This window comes from Clytia hemisphaerica, unplaced genomic scaffold, assembly GCF_902728285.1.
Source record: "Clytia hemisphaerica strain Z4C2 unplaced genomic scaffold, Clytia hemisphaerica genome assembly, whole genome shotgun sequence".
Taxonomy (NCBI): Eukaryota; Metazoa; Cnidaria; class Hydrozoa; order Leptothecata; family Clytiidae; genus Clytia; species Clytia hemisphaerica.
The window spans coordinates 443,923-455,793 of record NW_027103968.1 but is presented as its reverse complement, the minus strand read 5'-3'; the positions used below and the strand labels follow the sequence as shown (position 1 = coordinate 455,793).

The following is an 11,871-nucleotide window of genomic DNA, read 5'->3' as shown; positions in this document are numbered from 1 at the left end:
AGAGAATAAACCATCTCTTCTGTCAAATAAGCTCGGTGTTATTGCTCAAAAACTGCTGAAAGAGCTACTGAGGGTGGTATTTGTACTAGTAATCTCATGGTTATGAGGGAAATTCGGGATAAATTTCCCGAGGTCAATTTTGAAATTTTTTGAAATTTCTCGAGTGCAACGAGGGAAATTTAAAACATTTCAAAATTTGACCGAGGGTAATTTATCCAGAATTTCACGAAAACAAGCATGGGATTCCTGGTTAATCTCATGGTTTGGATTGATATTCTAACAATTCTGAAAGACGTCAATTTAACACTGGAAATCAATCTGAAAATTTAAAGAGGTAAAAAAGTCATAGAAACGCGAATCGAGTTTTAATTGGATAGTATTCCATTTACTTAAGCCTTCGAAGTTAGTAAGAAAGTCGAAAAAGGAATTCCAAATTTGAATTTCCAAACGATGAAAATTTCACTTTTGCGGGAAATTACAAAATCTAGGAGGGAAATTACAAAAGCTAGGAGGGAAATTACAAGTTCGCGGGAAATTACAAATTAACGTAAGCAAAAACGTCAATCGAATTTCAATCAACCATGAGATTAGTAGCTGAAACTACAACATGAACCATACTACCTTTTTCAATTCTTTTTAAGATCTGAATTGTGTGGAAAGAAATTGTTAGAAGGTAGCGCGGAACAATTCCTTAGCTCATACATATAGGTTTAAACTAAAAGTCTATAAATTTCCAAATAAAATCGATAATGAATGAATTAACGTTATAAATCCATGTAAATATATTAGTAGAATCCTTTTCCAGCCGAAACATTGATTAAATAAAGAAGAAAACAAATTCCGAATAGGTGCATCTTCGAGAAACTCAAAATTTAAGTTATCAAAAAGAATAACACATGATGTAAAATATGGTCGATATTTCGATTCACTTGCTAAATCATTATCAAGACAGAGTAAAATGAAATTCTAAAAGCATTACTTTATGTACAAGTTCAGTAAAAATTAGAAAAATTATGAAATGCATCAAGGGAATAAAACGATTGCTAAAACAAAAGAAAGAAGGACTGAGGGGAATAGAGACGCAATAGAAGCGATATGTGTCAATGTAATAAAATATAATTAATTAATTAAAATAATTGAAGCTCCTAGGAGCTTCAATTATTTTAATTATATTTTATTACATTGACACATATCGCTTCTATTATTCCCCTCAGTCCTTCTTTCTTTTGTTTTAGCAATCGTTTTATTCCCTTGATGCATTTCATAATTTTTCTAATTTTTACTGAACTTGTACATAAAGTAATGCTTTTAGAATTTCATTTTACTCTGTCTTGATAATGATTTAGCAAGTGAATCGAAATATCGACCATATTTTACATCATGTGTTATTCTTTTTGATAACTTAAATTTTGAGTTTCTCGAAGATGCACCTATTCGGAATTTGTTTTCTTCTTTATATATTAGTAGCGTATAGTAATATTATAAATAGGAGTCGCGTTTTTATGGTTCAAAATAATTTTAAATATAAAACTATCTAAAAAAGTACAAAAAACTGAAAGGACGAATGAACATGAACTATGGATGAGATGCAAGAGTATCCCGGACAAGATCTTTCATCATCGCATTGAATGCTTCTTTATTGGTATATCTCGATGGATGTCTCTTCATCTGGAGAAAAAGACAAAAACAAAGTTTATGACAAAAATAAAGTGCGAACAAAATATTTACAATCAGTAAAATTTATTGGCTTTGATATTCCGACGTTTGTTAAACAAAACAAGCAATATAAAAACATTTAAAATTTAACCTTTCTGACAGCTTCCCTGAGGATGCTTTTCCACTGCTCTTTGTTAACTTTATTGGATTTGAATAACGGCTTCATAAAGTCTTTCACTTGCTGAATGTGTTCTTCGCTCGATGGATGTGACGATGGCTGGAATGATGATGAAATAAAGATGTTAAGGAAAAGTTAACCCTCTTTGGTAAGAAAACTCTATGTGGGATATTATGAAATCTAAAAGATTTTCTATAACGTATTTGAGTCAGTGTTGGTTTTGAATATTTTTCCGGGGATTTTCGCAATGAATGTTTTATTGTCTCTTGTAATGCTGACTTCTCTGGAAACTACTAAAAAGTACTTAAAGTGAATCGAAATTAAAACAAAGTAATTTACTAACATCTTTTATTTTTCCAGGTGCTGGTCTTCTCGATGGTTGTTGATGTCGCTCTTTCGTTTGTGTATCAGTCTCAGAATTACTTTCAGACTGATGTTCCTTTTTCCCTTGTGTGCTCGAGGAACAGAGGTCTTTATTTTTGCTACTATCCTCAGGTTGAACTCTTTGCTGAGGTGAAACAATACCAACTGGTCGAGTTCGAGCATTCTCTGCAAGCTTTTTGGACCATGGGTTAGTTACAGGGGGTGGTTCTGCCTTGCTGGTTGTCGAAGAAAAAGTAAACTTTGGTAAAGATTTGGTGGATTGTGGCTTCAATGTAAGCTTGCCAAACGGATTATCTCGTTCTTTCGCATTTTCTTTGCTTGTTAGAGCTGTAGAGTGAACGTCTTCTCTAAAAGTAACAGATTTCTTTGTTTTGGTTCCTTCATCATTAGTCTCACCGAATAGATCGTCTATGAATTTACGTTCTTGATAATCTTTTAAGGATATCGGTTTCTTTGGTGATTTGCTGTTGTTTGAAGGTGCCAGTGAGTTTTGATGACTGCTGCACGATGGTACTGCTCGAACTTTAATAATGGATCTTAATTGATTATTTTGTATCATGCTCAATTTAAAACTTTCTGGTTGATTAGGATCAATATCGGAAGAGCGACGATGAGCTGGTGATTTGATTTTCAGTTTACCTGCATGATGCAAAGATACTTTTTCTTCTAATGATAGTACTTTCTTTCTTATTTCTGGCACATGTTGTCTTCTTTCTTGAACAATATTCGCTAGTCGTTCACTTTGGTCGCTGGCAGTTTCTTTGATTCCTGACTGCTTTCTGGTGGTTTTATTAGATATTTGTTGCATGGTTTGTTTAGCATTGGAAATAATACTAAGAATCATGTCTGTTTTTTTCGACCCCTCAGTAATCGAACCATTAAGTTTTATGCTTTTTGGTATCATCTTCGTATTTTTTGGTGAAAACTTAGGATTCATAGTCAGAGGTTTTGGTGACTCATTCTCCAACTTTACTTTTCGTCCAGCCGTTTGATTTTGAGGCTTTTTGGGTGAATCTGATAAAGCTTTATGCTTGGTCTCAATGACGTCCGACTCTTCAGATTTAGGTTTTTTAGGTATTTTGAACTTTGTAACAGTGAATGAAGATGCTTGGTGATTGACATCGTCTAAATTCGTGGAAAACTTTTTCATTTCTTCAATTTGTTTCTTCAATTCTTCTTCTTTCTTCTTCTTTTTCATGGCCTCCAAATAACCTTTCTTCAAAGCATTGGGAACCTTCTCATCCAGCGAGGGATCATCGAACACTTCGTTATCAGATATATTGTTCCCTTCGTCTGCTTCATCAAGGAAACGAATTTTTCTTCTCTTTTTGTTTTTCTTGACAATTTCCTTCATCTCCGTTGAGGAGGTACTTGAAGTTCGTCTTTTGGGTTCGATGACAATACACGTCTCTTCAGGTTTATCTTTTTTTACTTTAGATTGTTTCTCATTGGCTGAAGCTTTAGATTTTTCGTTCACTTTCAACGTACCATCTTTCAATACAGTGACATTTTCGGGATTCAATGTACCGAAACCTCCAAGTATATTTCCAATTACATCAGTTGTATCACACAAAGTTGACCTTTAATAAAAGAGATGTTTATTATTGTAGTGTAGAGCATTATGCTTTTGATAAGAAGCCAAATAAAAAACGTAGGAAGGATAATCATACGTATGTGTTGCTATTCGAGAATTCATAAACTTCTTATCATCATATTTTTACCTTGGTGTTTTGTCTTCGATTTGGTCATCATAGCAGAAATTCTCATCGTCAGGATCATAAAAATCATCCAGGTCAAAAGAGTGGCCATGAACAGCAAGTTTTTTTGTCACTTCTTTTACTTCGTTTTTCTTTTTCTTCTGTTTCTTCTCGCGGAAACGTTCAAGCTCCTTCTGGATAGCTTTTTTCTCCCTTGCCAGCTCAAGTTTGGTTTTCTTTTTGTTCTTTTTCTTTGGTGAAGCAGAATTTCTTTTCTTGCTTATTCGCTTTTTCTTTCTTAGTGAAAATGCTGCAAAATTCAAAGATTGAATCAAGAATACAACCAGAAAAAAAGACTTTTGAAAATGAATTGAAAAATTGAAAAGAACATTCAAATGCAAAGTTTCCTATGTAGTGCTGATGGGCTTTATATGGCTTCCGAGGCTCCAGTGAGTTTCAGTTCAGTAGAAATAAAAGGTATAAAATATAGCATTGGCAAGTGCACATGATGGATAATACCATACCTGACGTAGAGGCTCCTCGACCACGTGTACTCCTTCCTCTTGTATTTGTAGTTCTATTTACTGACTCAGACCTTTGTCTGTTGTTGGATGCTACGGTTCTTGCAGCTGTACGAGGTCTTCTTAATTGACCAAACATTAGACGACGTGCCATTGCATCATCACCTTGAAGAAAAGAAATTCTTTTTCAGAAAAATAAATCACCAGTCAAATTTTAAGCATCAGATGAAGAGACCCGGAAAACCCGAGTTATTTTTCCCGAGTTATTTTTCCGAGTTATGGAAAACCCGAGTTATGACGTCATTTTCAGAAGATTATGACGTCACACTCAAATTTATAACTCGGTTTTTTTTCCTTCCATTAAATTTTCGAGTTATTTCATGAATTTTAACTCGGTTTTTTTTCCTTCCGTTAAATTTTCGAGTTATTTCAAGAATTTTAACTTGGTTTTTTTTCTTCCTTTAAATTTTCGAGTTATTTCCAGATTTTAACTCGGTTTTTTTTTCTTCCATTAATTTTTCGAGTTATTTCAAGATTTTTAACTCGTTTTTTTTTCCTTCTTTTAAGATTTCGAGTTATTTTTCTTCCTTTAAATTTTCGAGTTAATTTTCCTTTCTTTAAATTTTCGAGTTATTTCCTTAGAGATTTTAAACTAGAATTTGGAAACTTTAAACTTTAAACTTTAGAATTAAGTACCTTATAATTCAGTACTTTAGTAGCTGTAACAAAATACTTTTAAGAGGCTTTGGGGTCTGGTATCTAAGTTCCAATCGAATCTAGTTAACCTTTGAAAGAACAGTTTCCTGTTTTCGATTTTAATATACGTAAAAAATGAAAAAGATTGGAAAGAGAAAAAAAAACTTTTGAAACCTGTCAGTGCAAAAGAACGTTTAGACAAAAAACCGAGTTAAAATCTGGAAATAACTCGAAAATTTAACGGAAGGAAAACAAATCGAGTTAAAATTCTTGCAATAACTCGAAAATCTAATGGAAGGAAAAAAGACCGAGTTATAAATTTGAGTGTGACGTCATAATTTTCTGAAAATGACGTCATAACTCGGGTTTTCCGTAACTCGGAAAAATAACTCGGGTTTTCCGGGCCTCTCAGATGAAAGGGTTAATGATTATCCTTTTTTTACAATTACATAGTACAAAATTGATCTAGAACATTTCAAGTTAGCCAACTTTGCTTCTTATTTAAATATCATCTTCAAATTGATAACATATGAATTAATTTGAGTTATTTTCATACTTTCTTCGCGTGTCGAAGAAGTATCTTCCACACTTTCAACAGCAGAAGAACTCCTGGTGCGTCTGCCAGCACCACTAGTTGATGGTTGGTCATTTGGAGGTGAACATCTTGGACAAAACCATTCTTCTTCAGGGATGGAGGACAACGGCGGGTTTAAGCAGTCGGCATGGTAACCATTATCACAATCATCACAAAGTAACAAAACTTCTTCACGATCACATTCATGACAAATCTGAAAAAAAATCACTCAATAGGAATTAATCAGGGGTATGTAACCATTTTCCGTTTTCGGAGTTGCAGATTCTTTCACAAATGTGTTCGGTCTGATTTGCGCCCCGTCGTCAGCGCCTATTTCATGAAAGGTCCATCTATATTTTCCAATTTCAATTTCTGAATTGGCTTTCTCGCTTCTTTGTTTTTCTTTTTTTCTTCTTCTGTTTTCTAAGGTAATTAACGACATGATTTATCAATGACATTCTAATTCTTTCAAAAACAAAAAACAATCTTTTAATAGAAAAAAACAAACGTACAACAGAATATGATTAAGGTAGTTGATAACGACAAAAGCAATCAAAAGACATTCCAAAGTTGGAAAAAGTGAGAGGAAAGATCAGTCAACCTCTTTCTTTGTAAAATCATTTGATTAGTTGTTACTTTTTAAGAGATGTCTGCATTTTAGAAGTATTTAAATATTTTGCTTTGAATTTAAGTCATTTTACACGGTTAGATTCATAAATTTATGAATAAGGCTTTGTAGAAATAATTTTAAATCCTTAATTCAAAGACAGCTATTATATCATAAAGAAACCTTGTCAAAGTTCGATCATTTTTCATACTTCACAATAAGTCGGAGGCTCTTCAAATACCATTGTTATTGTTTTGTCTTGGACAGGTATCTACAAAAAGAAAATCAAATTCAGAAAAAAACATTCTAAATTCAGTTGGGCAAACTAAATACCAACTAAATACTTACCATAACCAATACTTTCAATGGTAAATAAAAAATCTTCTAAAAAAGAGACTTAAATTGACGCTCCAATCTTCCAAATTACCACTGCAATATAATATAACTCAAATAATGAAAATAAGTAAAAGTGTCACAGTATCTTTGTAATTATCACCTGTTTAATAACTGGTCCATCTTTGGTTAAATGAACAGAAATCATGTTGAACTTCTTTCTATCAACAGGACAATTATTGACGTTCTAAAAATATTGAAGGAAGTTTCAAAAGCTTAGCAAGTTAATAGTTCATTTTAGCTTGAGACAAAACATAAGGGAGGGAATTCAGCTCATAAAACCTGGAGCTTTTCTTTTAAATCATCAATATCTACAACGTTACTACAACATGTAGTCTGAATTAAACTGGATTTATAGATAATGGACTTTGAAAGTTGGAGCTTACTTTAGTCCATTCTTCAATGCAATCAGCACAAAATGTGTGCTTACAGCTTTCAGGAATTCCAATCATCTGATCTTCAAATTCACCCAAACAGATTGGACATAGATCATTTTCTTCATTTTCTTTGCTTTCTTCTTCATCATTATCATTATCATTATCATCATCATCTTCGTCTTCTTCGTCAATATCGTCATCCTCACTCTCCCAAAATTCGTCCTCTATGAAAAAACGATAGACCTTTTGATATAATTTTGAAAAGGTTTATTAATGTTGTGTGAACAAATTTTTGTTTTACCTTTTTTCAATTAAAAGTGTCAATAAAATTGCAAATGGAAATAGTCGAACGTGCGCAACGCACTGGGCTCAACTTCAGTAGCTTCAAATTATTTAAAGGCCCGATTGTAGCAAAACAAACTAACTTTAAAACTCATTATTGAAGTCACAAAAGATAGTTTTAGTGAAAAACTCGTCCCAGGCCGCAAATTTTTGAAAAATGAAAGAAACAGCCCCAGATATTCGTCCAAGGAACAAGTGTGCAAAATTTCAGCCAAATCGAATAATTTTTGAAGTCTCCAGGCTGCCCCAAAGTTTTAGTTTCGTTTTGGCGAAAAACTCGTCACCAGGCCCCAAAAATCAAAATTTTTGAAAAATGAAAAAAATACCCCCAGATATTCACCCAAGGAACTAGTGTGCCAAATTCCAGCCAAATCGAACAATTTTTGAAGTCTCCAGGCTGCCCCAAAGTTTTGGGACATACACACAGACAGTAGACAGACAGACACACAGACAGACATTCTCAGATTCTAGCTCAACTGAATTTGAGAATAACTTTTGATAGAGTTAAAAAAAGCTTGGTATTTTTGGTTGTTGAAAATATTATTGCAAGTATTTTGGTAAAGTTTTTTTTTGAAAAAATCCAAAATAAAGATGAAAGGTGAAAAAGAACAAAACCAACTGACTTGTAAGGCAAATGCATCCTAATAAGTTTAAATTAACATCTTCCATGATAAATATATACCTTGAGTTCTTTTTTTTACATAGTTATCATCATCATTTTCCTCAGTACTTTCAGTTGAATCTGATAATTTTCTTTTGGCTCCACTGGGAATCAACTCTGCTTTGTCATTCTTCTTTTCATCTTCCATTTTACTATATTTTTTTGGAAGGAACCCCCTACAAGAAAGCTTTACCAAAAGTCTTCAATTTGAATGCAAGCTAGTTTGTGTTTATATAAAAAATCTGGGCGAAATCAGAGAAAAGATAGAATGTGAACCGCTTTTTCGTTAAAGAAATTTATTTTTCATGCCATAACTTTTTCCTGTTTAAAATTATTTGTCAAGACATTTCTAACTGGATGAATTATTGTCTTCAGAGCTTCCAAAAGATTTTTTTAGATGGCTTCAGTCTTCTGGTTGCTGTTTTTCTAAAATTAAAGCTAGAATTAATAAACACAGCAAATTTTTGCAGCAAAAACTAGATTGTCGTTCTGCATTTGGGAATTGAAACAAAAGAATCACCTTGAAATGGCCAAAAGTAAAACAGATTAAAAGTTACAAGAATATTTCAAAGTCGTGCAAGCTTTGTGAAATATGAAACGTCATTTAAACAATAGACGTACGCTTTTGCTAAACCCCCCTCTTCCCCCTTCACTGCGTACGCACTATATGGATGGCCCCATAGGAAAATTGTGGAAAAATTGACCCAGGCGAAGGTATGTTCACACGATGGGTATCAAACTCGGGCTTCCCAAGCGGGAGTCAAGGATGATAACCACTATACCACTACGTCCCTATGTATAGGAATGATTCGAAGCAGGTTTCAAGAATAATAAAGGAAGTCTTGTGATGTGTGCAAAAGATACAAGAAGAGGAAGTTGAAACCAATTTCTAGCATTCCCTGGGCATCAGAATTCAACCAAACAGTTGTGATGGATTTGGTCACTTATGAACAAGGTATTTGGGTTCTACACTTGATTGACCTGTTTTCAAGGTATTCTGCTGCCTTTGTAAGGAGATCTAAGAAGCAAGATGTCATGGTGATACAATGTTGTGATAAAAGAGCCTGTTAGGAAGACAATGAATGAGTTAAAATGCAGTTTGGAAACAGCACTGTGTAGGCAACAAGCGTGAAAAATTCCTTAAGTGGTCATCAAGAATTTAGCCCCAATATGTTGGTTTTTGGAAGAAATACAAACTACCCAGACGTCCTTACCAACACTTTGCCAGTCTTGCAAACTAACATTCTCAGTAAAAGAGTCAAGAATAACCTGAAAGTATTAACTAACGCTAATACAGCTTTCATTCAAGCGGAATTATCAGAGAAATTAAATGCACACTGAAACACAAGGTCAGGTCTTGCAATGACAAAGTATTTTTGAAAATGGGGACAAAGTGTACTACAAAAGAAACAACAACCCTAAACAATAAGAAACAGCCAACGTCATCGATCAAGATTATAAGAATGTCATAATCAAACACAGAGGAGAGACCATCAGCATCAGAGTGCACCCTGCAAGCCTTGTATACATGTACATAGAAGAAGCTGAGGATAAGGCATCCAAGATCCAGACAGTAGAAAGTGACGAGGAGCATGACGATAACAAACAAGACGAGAATCATGACTAAGTTCAAGAAGAAAACCAATCAAGAGCAGAAATTGTTGAGCCGGATAATGTTCCTAAGCCAGGTCCAAGTACAAAGAAGTCATTGGAAAAACCAAAGATCCTCTTACCACCCATGAGAACCCAAATCGCATACAAGATGAATGATTCAGAAGACTTGGCAGAAGGTATTATCCACAGAAGAGCAGGGGAGGCTACTGGAAAATAGCCTGAGGAGAAAACGATCAAGGTGTTAGATTTTTTGTCAGAAGTGCTCGTATGGCATCCAATTACTGAGGAGGTATTATGCATCATCTGTTTAACAAAGAAAACATACAAGCTGCCAAAGAAAAGGAACTAAACAATTGGTCGGATATTAATGTATACCCCAAAGTTGTTGTTGAGGGTTTATATCTTCTCCTCAGAGAGTGCTCTATAAGTTAATAGAGAGCGTTACTATTATAATAAAGAGTTGACACAATATTCATGTTTCAAACTCAGAGTTTCATGGTACTCAGGCACCAATCATCAGTTCTCTCCAAAGTTCAACTCCAAAATTGAAGACAAAAAACCAACGCGCCATCAGCTGTTGGTAGGTGATTGAGACCAAGAAGGTGAATGGTCTTGACGTCACTAAATCAAGACTCTATACAAGAGGATTTGAAGACAAAGAGGGATCTAACCGAAGAACATGATTCACCTACTTGCTCAAAGGAGGCTATGAGGATAACTTTAATGCAATCATTGCATCCTCCAATTGGACATGCAAATCAATGGTGCATTTCTACAGGGCAACACACTTGACAGAGAAATTCTCATCAAACCACCCAATGAGGAAAAAACGGGCAAGCTGTGGCATTTGAATAAATGCGTTTACAACTTAATGATTGGTGGTTTAACTTATTTTGAATTTGATGCACCTTTCAAGTACGTGGGATTAAATGTTGACATAAGAAAGTATGCAATCATCATCAACCAGAGTAATTACATTCAACACATTGAAGAAATCAAAATTTCAAATTTGACTGAAAGATCTAGAGCTCTCAACTCAAATGAGCAATTCAAATACAGAGCTCAGAGGTGTATGAAGACAATTGAATTGGGTTGCCAACGCCCATAGTACTTCATAAAATGGTGCAACTGTTGACGATAGGATTCAAGCTAGCAAGGCAGCAAGAAAGTGCAAATAACAATCAGTAGCAATCAAATTCCCTCAGTTACGAAAGTCACTTCATCTGGTTGCTTTCTGTGATGATGCTTCATACGCCAACTTGAAAGATGGATCATATCTCAAGGAGGAATGATTGTATTCTTAAAAGAAAAGAATGGGAAGATATCACCACTCAGTTGGGCACCCCGACGCCCGAAAGATAAAGAGAGTTTGTAGAAGTACCCTCACAGCAGAAACCATGGCACTCCTTGAAGTATTTGAGACTTGTTTGTTGCTGGCTTCCACACGTCATCAACCAGTATAGACCTAACTCTTCACACAAAAATTACGGGAAACGCATGTTTGGACTTTGTACCCTATGCTGCACTCAAGCACTTAAGCCAAAGTCCAGCAAAGGCGGGACAAAAATCAGTTTTTTGAAGTTTGCAAAAAAACGCCACATAGAAGATCTTTTAAATTCAGTATGTGAATAGAGCAGTAAAAAATACAACTTTTCTATTTTTCCTTTTTTTTGCAAAAGTTCTAGGAATGAAAATAAAGGGATAATGATAATTGAATACTATCCATTGATGACTCGCGGCACTATCGTAAAGCTAGAATCGCTTCGCGTACTCTTCGCTTGAGAAAATGATTGACAGATTGAAGTTCTTCACCCGCGCAGGAGTTCGCGGAGCGTTCTCGGCTCAATCCTCGGACTGCGCTAAAAATGGTAGACTGAGCTGTGATGGATCATTTCGATGGAAGTTGTTGGAATGTTTACAAGGCTCTTGACAGAAAATCGTTTGTTTTATTGTCAATGATGACAGTGCGGTTATTAATTTTGTTAGATCTGACAAATTGATGTTTGTAAGTGCACTTTATAGTTTTGATTCCCATTGAAGAATCATATTCTGGTTTTCATGTTATTAGATGTAGTCTGGAGACCATACTCTGTTACAAAAATATTTCTATCCTGTCAAAATCCCAACAACTTCACTGAAATACAGAGTATGGAATTATTGACTCAATTCAA

The 11,871-nt window shown here is 34.6% G+C and overlaps 1 protein-coding gene across 1 annotated transcript; it reads right to left on the bottom strand.

Annotated features, from left to right (window-relative positions):
• Nucleotides 1-705: 705 nt before the first annotated feature.
• On the bottom strand, nt 706-9,834 carry LOC136810409 (protein SCAF11-like). Its single transcript, XM_067066976.1, has 11 exons — nt 8,108-9,834; nt 7,093-7,307; nt 6,810-6,893; nt 6,525-6,584; nt 5,689-5,920; nt 4,440-4,601; nt 3,940-4,225; nt 2,178-3,798; nt 1,808-1,933; nt 1,469-1,668; nt 706-796 (listed from the first exon to the last, which is right to left on the bottom strand). The coding sequence occupies exons 1-10, from the start codon at nt 8,232-8,234 to the stop codon at nt 1,576-1,578; spliced, it is 3,006 nt and encodes a 1,001-aa protein (XP_066923077.1). The 5' UTR covers nt 8,235-9,834; the 3' UTR covers nt 706-796; nt 1,469-1,575.
• Between the last annotated feature and the right edge of the window lie 2,037 nt (nt 9,835-11,871).